This window comes from Gopherus evgoodei, chromosome 17 (assembly GCF_007399415.2).
Source record: "Gopherus evgoodei ecotype Sinaloan lineage chromosome 17, rGopEvg1_v1.p, whole genome shotgun sequence".
Classification (NCBI taxonomy): domain Eukaryota; kingdom Metazoa; phylum Chordata; order Testudines; family Testudinidae; genus Gopherus; species Gopherus evgoodei.
In genome coordinates, this window is record NC_044338.1 from 17,321,969 (window position 1) to 17,336,155 (window position 14,187).

Below are 14,187 nucleotides of genomic sequence, written 5' to 3' on the forward strand. Positions count from 1 at the left end.
TAGCATTAAATATGGCATTTTGGTTTGCCTTCGTAGCAGATTTCTTAAAGCTGGCCTCAGCTCTTCTCTCCCAGGCTGTCTAAATATGGTAGATCGCCTGTCTCTTTTGGGGGTGGGAGAGGAGAGGGGTGTTAAAGTTCATGTTAGAAATTAACATGAATACTGGTGCAGAGAGCCAGGATGTCCTTGTGGTTAGGGCACTAGCCTAGGAGGTCAGAGTTCAAATCCCTGCTCCACCACAGACTTCCTGTGTGACCATGGGCAAGTCACTTAGTCTCTCTGTGGTTCAGTTCCCCATCTGTAAAGTGAGGATCATGGCATTACAGGGAATAAATACATTAAAAATTGTAAGATCTTCAGGTGCTGTGGTGATTAGGGCCATATAACTACCTTATAACAACAGCAAAGTGATAACTGGCAACATATTTGATAAGGCGATTCATTGCCCATGCTATTGATAATGATCCTCATCCTGCTACTGTTGTTCATGCTGAGTAATACCTTATTCTACAAGTCCCACTAAAATCAGTACCTACTGTCTACTATGTTTACGTAAGTACCTACCACAGTGTGACCCCGGTCTCTCAGCTGGAGTTTCTAGGAGCTGCTGAAGTACAAAATCAAAGATTGGCTTGAGCCAGCCCTGACCACAGGACTTTTTGCTGAGCACTGCAGAGAGAGGCAATGTCCCTTGTGAGATTTACTAACCAATTCTGACCACTTGATGCCAATGTTGTTCCCATTTTTCTTGTTCCTGTCCATTATGTTCCCATTTTCTTGTGCCCGAGCCACGTCCGTTCATTGGCTTCAGGCAAACTTTTTTTCCTTTGGCCTTCACCGCAGTGGAAACTTGCAGCCTTTGATTTAGTAATGATTAGCTTCTATTTAGTAGCTAAGGGCAGTTGATGCCTGGAAGCAAAACAGCCCCTTGCTAGCACAGGGAGAAGAAAGTTTATGTGTTTAAATAAATAAGCTAGTTATAAATCTCTCATCTGAATGAGCCTTAACTATTACCAACCCAGTGGAAAAAACTCACTAGGCAGGTTGCAGTGCAGGCTAGAGGCTGATCCTGTCTTTGTGAAGCTAATTCAGTTCTCACCCAGCGAGTCCAGCAAGGTCAGCCCTGAGGCTCGTGCTATAAGCTCTGACCCCTGCTCTCTGGGATCTATCACCATAGTATAGATGTACCTGTTCTCTTCAGATCCTGCTAATAAATTTTAGTCCCCACAGATGGCAATAGATTACATCTCACAAATATCAGAGGGGTAGGCCTGTTAGTCTGGATCTGACAAAGTGACTATTCACCCATGAAAGCTCATGCTCCAATACTTCTGTTAGTCTATAAGGTGCCACAGAACTCTGTCGCTTTTTGCATCTCACAAATAGATGGCCCTTTCAGGTAAGGGGAGAAGAGCACTTTGGAATATCTTAAAAATGGTCCATCTATATGGATGCTGTATGTGTGTGAATAAAATCTCTTGCCAAGGGGGGTTTCAGTTCTCATTATCTTGCATTCTTTGATTCAGGGATACAGAAATAGCTGTGGTGCTGCCTGGTCATTAGGAAATACATAGAGGCAAGGAGCATGAAGGTCCCCTCCCTGGAAGGTATACTCTGTGTACAGGGTTCCAGAATGAGAGGACCAGGATCACAGTAATCTACCCTAGCTGAAGGTCTGGAGAGATTTTTATCAGTGCTCCTGCTCCACTTGAATGTCTAGTGCTTAAATAAATGTAGGAGGCCAAGGGTCAGTTGTTGTGTAATGTGGGGTTACTTACTTGTGACCAAGGACTTTATCTACCTCAGTATTTCCTGAAGAAACTAATCACTGCGTTGTCCAGATGATAAAGGAGTCAAATGGAGTAAATTACACACTGAGGGGCTGGAAGAGAGGGATGCAGCAGGAAAAGCAGCTTAAGAGGATGTAGGAAGGACCATTTTTAAAGTAGGACCACACACTTTATCTTCTGTCCCCTTGCACTGGGTGTTTTATCATGTACTACATCCTTCCTTTTGGCTGGCACTTTGCAACAAACTTGGGTGGATTTTTTTTTTTCTGTTTTAAAAGTCTGTAAGTGTAACTGACATCAAAGGCCTGATCTATACATAGTTTTTATACCAATGTAAAGCTTTTCAGGTAGGGAGAGATTTTAATATGAATTATAATTAAAGCAGTACAAATTCCTCTATGTGGGGGCAGTTATACCTGTATAAAGGTGCTTCTTCTGGGATAGCTTATTCCTATACGTTTAGGGGAATAAGCTGTACAGGTATACAACAACTTTATACAGATATAACCATGGCCACACTAGATGGTAGCACTGTTTTGATGACATCAGTTTCTAAACCAATATAGACGTAGCACAAAAACGGTAGGTAGACAAGCGACAAGATTTTTGGAGGGTGGTTATCTCGAGATGAATCAGGTACATGAGTATGGAAATAGGTAATTTTTGTGTAAGGGTCCAGAAGGGCTGCGGAACTCCTAGCAGCTGACTGTGAATGAATCGGCTATCAGAAGTCCCCTTGTGCCACCTTCACATGACTAGCACCACGGCTAGTGGGAGTTCCTCTTAGTTTGGAGATTTTCTTTTGCTACTAATGCTCATTCTTCCTTTGAACATCCCCACGGGGAGTGAAACTGGCATTAGGGGATCAGACATTCAGAAAACAGAAATTTGTTGGCTCCATCATGCAACTGTCATACATTCTCTTTCTTATAGTAACTGCATACACATAGAGGATGCTGCCTTTGCCACCTCTTCGCCCTGCTGTTCAGGACCCACAGAGAGCCAGACTACTGGCTTTTTCAGTCCCTTATACCTCTGGATTCCACCAGGGACCAAAAGTAGAAAAGCCAACATACCGTCAGAGATGTTGTGCACATGTTTGCAGCAGAAATAGCTCAAAACCTTGTGACAGAACCCATTCTCCTAAGGTATCCCAGCCAGGGTGTCAACACAAGAGGGCTGGTAAGAAGCCGCACATGGGGGACTTACCCCAAATAAATCTTCAACTTTAGAGATTCACCCCAAAGGCCTTGACTAAACAGTGTATAGTACATCATCTGGCATTCACCCAATAGGTCTTGATTCAATGCCCATTCAGGTCAGTGGAAAAGACTCCCATTGATTTCAGTCTGCATTAGATCAGGCCCTTAGCCCTGAAACAGCTGGGAAGGTGGCAGGAGGCCAGTGGTATCAGGTTTGGTGCATCTCCATTTGGGATATTGATTACCTCTTCCTCCTGCAGACAGTTACTTCTGTTGACTCCTGAACTATCTGCATTTTACAGCCACTGCCCAGGAATACACTTCAGTGAATTCCAGGCCAGGGAGTGGTTCTTTCCTCCCATCCTGGCCTACACTCCTGTCTGAGAATTTATTATAAGTGTGTATTATACCAGATTAGTCATTTTCTGTTTAAAACAACTGGTGACCAGGCCACTCTTATCTCCAAGACTTTTGTTAGGAGCTGTGCCAAAGGAACATTCATGTTCATCAATCAGTTTTCTATAGCCAAGAGTGTGGTTGTATGGCTAAGGAAATGGACTGATATTCTTGACTCTGCCACAGACCTGCTTTGTGACCTTTGGGAAGTCATTTAATCTCACCATTTGTAAAACAGGTGGTAATGCTTTCCCTCCCAAGGGTCCGGAGGATAAATATGTTTGTGTGGGGCTCATGTACTGTGTTAATGAAGGCCATAGGAGTACCTGGATTATTTGTATCACTATGTATGGGATCTCAAGAGTTAAGAGGGGGATTTTGGCGTCTATGGCCCATTCAGTCATTGGTGCCTTTGCTGAGAGATTTAACAGAGGACTGTTGGTGGTGGTTTATCTTTGATGTGGACATTCATCCATTAGAGACAGAGAGCCCCCCTTCTCCTGGTTCCTCTGAACCTCTTTTTTCCACTGGTCACCAAAAGCCTTTCAGTGTTCTCTTAATGACTTTCAGTCCTATTCTGATGTCATAAAACATTTACAGGGTGAAGACTGTTTTTTACTTGGTTTCTCATGGCAGTCCAGGGTAGCTTAGCATTTTGATGGCTTGTTTTAAGTATGGGGTTATTTTTAGTTGTTGCAAGGGAAGAGAACATGTTGCATTTAATTTAACTTGGTAACTGTCATGGAGAGCATACAGATGTTTCAACTTCAGTGATTGAAACCGTGTACACAGAGCAGATTTAGATTTGCAGATTACCTGCCTGTTGCACTAAGTGCTATTTTATGCATTACAAGTACAAAAATGAAGATCATCCTCCAAATGTAATACTGATAGCCCAACCCAGGTATCTCAAAAACCAATCGCCCACAAGGAGTTCGTACAGCACAAGGGGGTCCTGGTCCATGACTAATGCTCTTGGGTGGTGCAATAATACAAATAATCAAGGAGTAGCCAATAATAATTGATAACCATCCACCAACCCCCTTATCAACAGCCCAAGGAGAAATGACTGATCTTGGAGCATAAATCCTGTCTCTGGCAAAGCTAGGCCAGGGAGCCTGCTACAGAGACAAGGACCCTTTATGGAAAATGCCCTGCCAGCAGCTTCTTTGAGAGCTCAGGCGCTCCAGTCACAGCCATGGGAGTGCTGTGTGGTGAGAGATTCTAGGATGTTGTGTTTTTCTGAAGAGACTCACTCACACCACAGCTTCTTGGTTGTCTTTCTCCAGCCCAAACTGTTGGCTCCTGGAAAAGGCTTCATAACTGTACTAACTCACTCCAATTTCAGGTACTCCGGCTTCTGCTCTTCCCCACAAGCACACTGGATAAGAAGAGCTGGTGTCAGAATTCTGTCTTACCCAATAGTGTAGTAAGGAAACTTATTTGGGATAGAAAGAGTTAATTACACTTGGGTGAGGGAGTGGAGTTCTCTCTTCCTTTCCCCCAAAATATGCTGTGGGACTCACTCATCCACACAGTCCCTGGTGAATTCTCCAGGTCTTGTCCTGTATCCCACCCGCTGTGTCTCTCCATATTCAAACTCAACTTTGCACATGGCGAAGACAGTTGCAATATCCTGTAGATCTGAAGGGAGATAGGGAGAAGATGGAGAAAGAACTTGCTAAACCATCAGCTGCCTCTTGTCAGCCTCTGCTGCTGCCTAGAGAGAGAGAGAGAGTGTGTGTGTGTACACACACACACACACACACACACACACACACACACACACACACACACACACACACACACACACACACACACACACATCGATATAAATATAAAAAACTAAATGCCAGCTTCAGTGGAGGCCTCATTAGTGTACCAACGGTGGTTTGTAACTAATTGCATCTTTTTATCTTTTAGGAAACCAGAAGTTGTAAACTTCAGAGCCAGGCTTTAGCTTTGGAAAGAAGGAATTAACAGGCAGCTGTTGTTTGTGTTACAGTTGGGGAAATTTGTCTACAAGCCTTAAGATTGTGGCCCCAGTGTGCCAGTTGCTGCATATACACGTAGTAAGAGATGGTCCCTGCCCTGAAAGCTTATGATCTAAATAGAGAAACAGGAAGTAATGTTATCCTCATTTTAAAGATTGGAAACTGAGGCACAGAGAGATTAACTGGCTTTTTGAAGTTTGTGGCAGAGCTCGGAATTGAGACAGTTCTTCTGAGTCCAAGGTCTGTCCTTCCTCTTGCTTGTTCCCATGGTTAGTTCATGAATCAGACCAAACCCTTTTAACGTGTGGCATTTCTCTTCTACTTTCCCTCTCTTAGTTGGTGACAAGGTGCCAGCCGATATCCGGATCATCGAGATCAGATCCACGACGTTACGGGTTGATCAGTCGATTCTCACAGGTATGGGCAGTGGTGAGGGGTTGTGCTATTACTCTGAGTATGGCGATCTTGCACCGAACAACTGCTACTGGAATGAGCCCTACGTGGGGGTGGAGGTAGGTTGTGTTGGGCTTGGTGCTCTAAGAATCTTCACACCCACAGAACCTTCAGTGAAATTTGTATCAAACATTCTGCGTTCTGAAAAAGCTAGGTTCTCCTCTTAACGTTTTCATTTTCACACCTGTCTTGGGAATCTGTGGTGGCCAGCCCTTCTGTAACACATTCCAAAGGGTTACCTAACTAATCCAGACACTTGGCAAACCAATCTGTATCATGTCCCTGTGAGGCTGATTGGTTAGCACGATTATCGGCCCTTTTTACAGATCGAACAATTTAAGACAAGGGATTAAGAGTGGAGTTTTCAAATGCGTTCAGCGTTGGCCTGACTGCTCCATTGAAGTGAGTGAGCATTTTCAGTGGGAGCAGAGTTGAGGTGAGATTTTGAAAATTGCTCGGCTTAGGACTATGTGACTTGCCCAGAAGGGGAATCAGTGGCAGAGTTGGGATTAGAACTCAGGGGATTCTGCCTCCATGTCTCATGCTCAGACCACTGGACCACACTAACTTTCAGCAGGAAGTGCCCAAAATCTTGAATGTGTTTGAGATTTTGTTAAGAATCAAGCCGCCTACACGTGGCTATACATTTTACTGCAGAACAGGGTATGTGGTTGTCTTACACAGGTACTGAACTGTGGCTTGAAAGCAAAGGTTGCTTGATTCATGTCTATCTCGTTGTGTAGCAATTAAAGAGTAAATCATTTCAGATGTGTGATATTTGCTAAAATTGGATGTTGTCATTGAGGGGAGGGGAATTTTTTTAAAATATGAATTAAAAGAATGTTTGAAATATTACATATTAGCTTTAAACTTTATATCACTGCTATCGCAGGGAAATCCTTTCTTTTTTATTTAGATGAACCATTAGTCTAATCTCCAAGTCTCCTTTTGACATGATTTTAAAAAGTCATGAGCTTAGGATATGGCAAAAGGGAAAGGAAAACAATTGCAGAAATTAAACCTACAGGGACACCACACAGTCTCCCTGAGACGTGGTTTTGTGCTAATAGAACTTTCTCCTGCAAGGTGACAGGAGATGCCGCAGAGGAACAAAATTATTTTTGTGCTCCGAGCGCGAAATAAAGACCTTCAGGAGAAGCACTCTTGATACTTTCATTACGTTCCACAAGGTATTCCATCTCTTCTTGAGGCCGTCGATTAGCTTTTGTGGCTTTGAGTTGTCCTTGAATAAGTGGAACTGTTGCCTCTGATTTTGATTCTTACATCCTGAGGAGAGGGGCTTTTCTTCAAATCTTGGAAGAGGCTGTTGTAAGCTTCCCAGAACACGGAACCATCTTTTGATCTAGGTTTGCATGGTGCCTAGCACAATGAGGTCCTGGTCCATGACTAGGATTTCTAAGCATTACTGGAATGCAAATAATTGGTAATAGTAATGTAGCCAGTCTCCATGCCAATGCAGGACTGTTCCTTGCACGATGCAAAAGAAGGTTGTTGGACTGAAGAGGATTTAATTTTAGAAGCCTTTGTTTTTTCAGGATATCTTCAAAATAGAAAAGCAGCTAGTATAATCTTCACTGTCACCCTTATGAGTAATGTTTTCCTGCTGTTGCAAAGCATACCACAATTTAGGATTAGTTTTTGAGCCCTTCAGACCCAACCGACTAAGCCCATGCACAAAATACTAATCCTTATTCCATTTGACTTTCTCCTCGCACAATTAATGCCAAGAAGCAACTTGGCTGAGATTCACCAGAAAAACACATGGTCTCTGGTGCCAGTTTCTCTGTAGAAGTCTTCACTGGTTACTTGGTGGCAGTTAAAACCTATCTGGAACCCGGAAAAACTTTTCTCTGTCTTCTTGCCTTGCCTAGCTCAGTGGGGCCGGATGCAACTACAGTACAAACCACAATAATTCAGACAGCAGTGTTGTTACTGCTGGAGTATGAGGAGGGCAGCAATTGGTGGGTGAGACCAGGGACTTGAATTTGCCAACTTGTATCAGGCCATTCAGATGCCTAAATATGGAGTTAGGTGCCAAACTTTACATTTTCTGGCTCAAAATATTGGCCTAATCCTTTTAGGGTATGCTGTTAGCTAAGCAGCTTTTTGGCTCTGGTAATTTTCACTTGAGTTTAAGCTAGTTATTTCCTATAACTATTCTCTCCATAATGAACAGATGAATGGACCAGCTGTAACATCTCGTTGATGAATGTCCAAACAAAATGACCCAGTGCCAAAGATCTGTTTTCAAGGCTATGTATTGTGACCAACAGAAACTTCCAATCCACCCTAATAGAGGCCTTTTCTGGAACTAGATCTGTGTTGAGAATCTCAGTGGGAAACCCTGTAAATGGTTTTTCTCCCTCCTTTTGTCTCTACAGGTGAATCTGTGTCTGTGATTAAACACACTGACCCGATCCCTGACCCCAGGGCTGTCAATCAGGACAAGAAGAACATGCTTTTCTCTGTAAGTTTTTTCATATCCGTCACCTCCTCTCTTGGCTCTTGTAGAAACAGCCACAGGGTGAAGAATCTCATAGGCAGGTATCAAAGTGTATACGTTTTTGAGCAGTACATTGTAATAAAAGATGATTACTCTTCACTGAAGGGCACAATTTAAGGTGGTATTTTTCCTAAGTGCTCTGTGCTGTTGTTAAAGTCAATGGGAACAGGGTTAGGCCAATGCTGAATGCTTTTAAAAAATCCCACCCTTAACAGTTTACTTGGTGTCAAAAGTTGGCCAGTCATAGAATCATAGGGTTGGAAGAGACCTCAGGAGGTTATCTTGTCCAACCCCCTGCTCAAAGCAGGACCAATCCCCAGACATATTGTTACCCCAGTTCCCTAAATGGCCCCCTCAAGGATTGAACTCACAATCCTAGGTTTAGCAGGCCAATGCTCAAACTGAGCTATCCCGGAATATCTGAATCTTAGTTGTGCTGCAATGTAGAGTCCTTCCAAAGGAATAACTGGATGAGAATTTCACAGTGGCCATGCTATAGGTCTGGGTCTTGTATCCTTGTGACAATCTGTGGTATGTCAACCCTTTGGTCTTTGAGAGACATTTGTACCCCATAGCCAAGTGGGTTTGCTTTTTTATTAATGTTGCTTTTTAAATTAGATGGAGAACAAAAATCACTCCCAAGCCAGCCAGCCCCTCAGTTCCACGTGTAGTTGTCTTTGGTTGTGGCAGTATCACTGAATTCAACCTATTGGAGGCATGTTAGAGGTGACTAACTTCAAACCTCCCCCCACAGCATTACAACCTATGCGATTAATGAAAGAATATTCCACAAAGGCTTATTCACTGGGGCAGTTCTCACTTTACTCTTTGTGGCAGAGATTTTCAAAGAGGGCAGCCTAAGGGAGTTTGGTGCCCATTGAGTTTTCGCACCTAACTCCCTTATACTTAGGGCCCTACCAAATTCACAGCCATGAAAAACGCATCACGGACTATGAAATCTGGTCGTCTGTGTGCTTTTACCCTATGCTATACAGATTTCACAGTGTTTCTCAAACTGGGGGTCCTGACCCAAAAGGGGGTTGCAAGGTTATTTAGGGAATATTGCCACCCTTACTTCTGCGCTGTTTCAGAGCTGGGCGGCCGGAGAGCAGCGGCTGTTGGCTGGGTGCCTAGCTAGAGGTGGGTGGCCAGAGAGTGGCAGCTGCTGACCAAGGGCCAAGCTCTGAAGACAGCAGAACGGAAGAGTGGTAATACCATGCCATGTCATCCTTACTTCTGCACTGCTGCTGGCAGCAACTCTGCCTTCAGAGCTGGGCTCCTGGCCAGCAGCCACCATTCTCCAGCCACCCTCCGCTGAAGGCATCGCCAGCAGCAGTGCAGAAGTAAAGGTAGCAGTACTGTATCCCCTCCCCCCACAATAACCTGGCGACCCCCCGACAACTCCTTTTTGATTTAGGACCTGTACAATTACAACACTGTGAAATTTAGATTTAAATAGGTGACATTATGAAATTTATGATTTTTAAAATCTTATGATCCTGAAATTGGCCTAACTGGACCATGAATTTGGTAGGGCCATACTTATACTCCTTTAAAATCTCAGCCTTTGTGTTTACGGTGTTCTTCTGAAATCATGGACTAGAGGTGTAGCAGGTATTCCTGATTAAACATGCAGAACTCATGGGTTCGGATTCCCCTTCTGCTCCTCTCAGGCTCAAAAAGAAGTAATGGTACACTGGTGTAAAACTGATGATAGAGTTGGACCAATCTGAAGCAGCCTAAGGCTGGATTATGGATGCTAACTCACTCATTTTCATGACTTCATTGCAAAAGTAAGCAAAGCTCTGCAGAGTCACCTGATTTTTGCTTTTCTTCAGGATTTTTTTTTTTAAGTCCCAAATGGAAACTTGAAACTTGTGAGGTGCAAACAACTCTCAAACAGCAAAACTGGAGATGGACTCAGGTTGCAAAATTTGTATCTGGAATTTGAATGCTCCAATTAGAGTACAGGATTAGGCGTCAGGACTCCTGGGTTCTTTCCTGAAACCTGTCACTGACTCAAGGTCCAATTTCTCTTACCCTTTCTGGTCAAAGTAATTTATGAAGCAAGACTGTTATACCTTAAAATCCATTAGAGAAGGGTGTGGGGAGAGAAAGGGCAGTCCTTTCACTTAGCAGTTTCTACTGGACCAAACATCTTCAACTTTTCTATGCTCCTTAGGAGTAAAGGATATACATTGCATCTGGAGATGCTTCTAACTCAAAAAAAGCCCCAAATCACACAAATCTTGAAGATCGCAGAAGACTCAGTAGCTAGTGATAGGTCTAAAGAAACCCCTGTTTAGGTTTAGTGGGATATCATCAAAAGTAGAAAGGCCTGTCAAGGGGTCACGGGAAACAGGAATTATTGGGTCCAGGCTGGAGAGAAATTCAACAGTAACTCAGTGACAGGTCTCAGGAAAGAACTCAGGTGTCCTGACTCCAAATCCTGTACTCTAATTGGCAAGCCATCTGCTCTTCCTACACAGTGAGCTACCCATTTGCTGCTTTAAGCTCAAAGATCTAATATTTGTATATTCTGTACATACAAATGACTTCTTTTCCAGGGTACCAATATTGCAGCTGGTAAGGCTGTTGGTGTCGTCATTGCTACCGGGGTATACACAGAAATTGGGAAGATCAGGAATCAGATGGTTGCAACTGAGCCAGAGAAGACCCCATTGCAACAGAAGCTGGATGAGTTCAGCCAGCAACTCTCCAAGGTCATTTCTGTGGTCTGCATAGCTGTCTGGGTCATCAATATCAGCCACTTCAGTGACCCGGTCCACGGTGGCTCTTGGTTTCGTGGGGCTATCTACTATTTCAAGATTGCGGTGGCCTTGGCAGTCGCTGCCATCCCTGAGGGTCTCCCTGCTGTCATCACCACTTGTCTGGCGCTGGGCACGCGCCGTATGGCCAAGAAGAATGCTATTGTGAGGAGCCTTCCTTCAGTGGAAACGCTGGGCTGCACCTCTGTCATCTGCTCTGACAAGACTGGCACCCTCACCACCAACCAGATGTCTGTCTGCAGGGTGAGTTCTTGAGCTGTGCAAATGTGTAAACACTACGTTGCTTTCCCATAAGGTGTGCAGGGTCTTGAGGCTAATGCATAGGGTTGAGAGTCAGGAGATCTGAGTTTTAGTCCTAGCTCTGCAGCCTTGGGGTAAGTCACTTTCCCTCTGTGTCTCAGTTTACCCATCAGTGTAGTGGAGATAACATTTACCTTCCCCACAGACATACTGCAAGGCTAAAACATTGTCTCTTCTGGCAGAAACTTTGCTAATTTGAAGGAAAGCATGAAGAAGTTTTGCATTATTGCAAACCTGTATAAACATGACCTTCCTTTCCTCCCTATTGGTGGTGAAAATCAGTTTATTATTATTTTTTGCATGGCTCTAGGGCTGCAGTTGTATAGCTTACTCTTTTGTTCCTTGTGAACAAATAAGAGACCTGTTTAAAGGTGTGGCTTTTCAGAGATTATTTTCAGGACTCTTCTATCTTGGTGCTTTTCTCTGTGGTGGGGATCTACTTGAAATGAGAGCACCCAGAAGGGCATGTATTTAGTCTGTTCTCTCCCATGCTTGTTTAACCAAGCTGGTAAGAGATGAGAAACGTAAAAGCTGAACTTCTATCAAAAGTCAAAACTGGGATCAGTTTAACTCCCTGGTTTTAATATATAAGAAGGGATCACCCTGAGAAATCCAGGGGTCAGGATAAGATTAATACAACCTGGTTAATCTGTGCTTTTTTTTTTCTTAATCCATGTTTTGTTGTTGGAAAGTTTTGGTCAGCAATCCCATACAGCTGAGTTTGGAATCTAAATATACTATAAACGCATATTACTGGGTAAACACCGGGGGCACCATGGCTGAGGAATGAATCAATTTTATCTGCTATAAAAGAGTGTTATTTTCTGGGGAGCATCTTCCATTCCCCTGCCCTGTGGGGCTTGGCTATTTTTGGATTGACAAGAATAGACTAGGACGGGAAAGATGGGATAATCCAAGCACTCCTCAGTTTCCCTATTTAATCCTCCTGTCTAAGAAAAGATGTTTCTTGGTACTGGCACTCAGATTTTATAGGAAAACCTTGGAAAACAACATTTCCCCATAGGGGAAAAATAAACTTGCCCAGCATCTCTCCCCTGAATCTCCCAGCTTTTATACTTTGTTAGAACAGTCCAAAGCCGACAACATGTTGTAGCGTGGCCATATACGCTGTGAGCACTGACTGGTTAACTAGACATTATTAATATTGGGAAAGTCTGAGATTTCTTTTCTATAAATTATTTAAAATGAGATGGCACTGGAGCTAGCCACTTTAAAAAAAAAAAGTGTCATTTCAATGTCTTGCCTAGGATGGATGGATGGACGGACACACACACAACATCTTCCTATTATCCCTTCTGCAAAACAGATATGTTGGAAGACGAGTGATTCTTCCCATCCTCCTCTACAGGCAGCCAGCGAAAGTAACATTTGTGTGACATTCTGCCTCAGGAGTATGTCTGGCAGGCTGTTCCTGTTCTGTAGCAGTTCTTCTAGTTTCCTTAGTGATATGGCAGAGTAAGTGGCCCATGTTCATCTGCATAATGAATGCGTGGGAGTCTAAAGGCATTAAATGCCAAGTTGATGGTTCTGCGGACAGATATGGAAGCATCTCTTGCTGATCAACTAGCTAACCTATAGAGCAGCCAGACTTTTTTATCTTTCCAGGAACCTGTTCACACAAGGACAACGTTAAGGTTGCTTTCCCAGCTGGTTTCTTTACCAGGCAGACCACTGAATACTTTAAGTCTCTCTCTTTTTACTTTAGGACTCCCAAGATGAGCTGTTCAAATTGCAGTTCATTAAGGCTGCAGGGTTGCAAGCAGACTCCTTCATCTGGTTTTGGTCCATGTGCACACAAACATCCTGTGTTTGGACAAACCACAAATTCAAAGCCACTCTCATCCAAAGCCACTCAGGTGTGTTTCTGGCTCTGGGTAAGAAGGAGCCTGATTCACTACATTCAAGTGTGTTCAGATCTGGGATATCGATTCAAGCCCATCTCTGAATCAAAGCCATGGGGACTTCTCTTGGCTTCCACCTAAAATCATAAGTTGGTTCAGATGATGATGATTGATATAGGGCAGGGGTGGCCAAGCTTACTGACCCTTCAAGCCACATAAGATAATCTTCAGAAGTTCAGGAGATGCAAGACATGCATACTCTTCCCCGCAGGGTGGTGTCTACCCAGGCACGGGGCGTCTGCCCAGAAGCCCCTAGCCCCACCACCCCGCCGCAGGGCAGAAGCCCAAGCTTCCCCCACCTCCAGTCTGGTAGCTGCACGTCAACTATAAAAGAGCCCATGTGGCTCATGAGCCATGGTTTGGCCACCCCTTGTATAGTGGTAGCACCTAAAAACTTCATCCAGGTTTGGTCCCCACTGTGCTAGGTACTGTACAAACATATATAGTAAATGTCAAAATGTCAGTCATCTGCTCCCACTGAAGTCAATGCAAGAGTCCCATTGATTTTAATTTTACAAGATTCAAACCATAAAAGGCAAGACAGAAAAGGGGTGTGAAACAAACAAGTCAAAGTCTGTATGCATGTGCACAGGGTGGGGGACAATGACACAGAGCAGCAATAACAATATTTAATATCTGCAATAATCACAGTTCTCTCAAAACTCAGCCCAAACTCTCAGCAAACCTAGCTTGAGTTTATAATGTAAAATCAGTTGCTATATTAATTCACTCCTTTTTCAGTATCAATTTAATCAGTCAGCAGAGTCGGGGATATCTTGGATAACATTATTCCAGGCCCAATCAGCTTGAGGAGACA

At 43.7% G+C, this 14,187-nt stretch overlaps 1 protein-coding gene across 4 annotated transcripts in view; it reads left to right on the forward strand.

Annotated features, from left to right (window-relative positions):
• ATP2A3 (ATPase sarcoplasmic/endoplasmic reticulum Ca2+ transporting 3) overlaps positions 1-14,187 on the forward strand; it is a 182,447-nt gene that overhangs the window by 111,036 nt on the left and 57,224 nt on the right. For all 4 annotated transcript variants that reach the window (XM_030536837.1, XM_030536838.1, XM_030536834.1 and 1 more), the window contains 3 exons: positions 5,719-5,799; positions 8,238-8,323; positions 10,927-11,391. In XM_030536837.1, the coding sequence (XP_030392697.1) occupies positions 5,719-5,799; positions 8,238-8,323; positions 10,927-11,391 (632 nt within the window). The remainder of the gene's footprint in view (positions 1-5,718; positions 5,800-8,237; positions 8,324-10,926; positions 11,392-14,187) is intronic.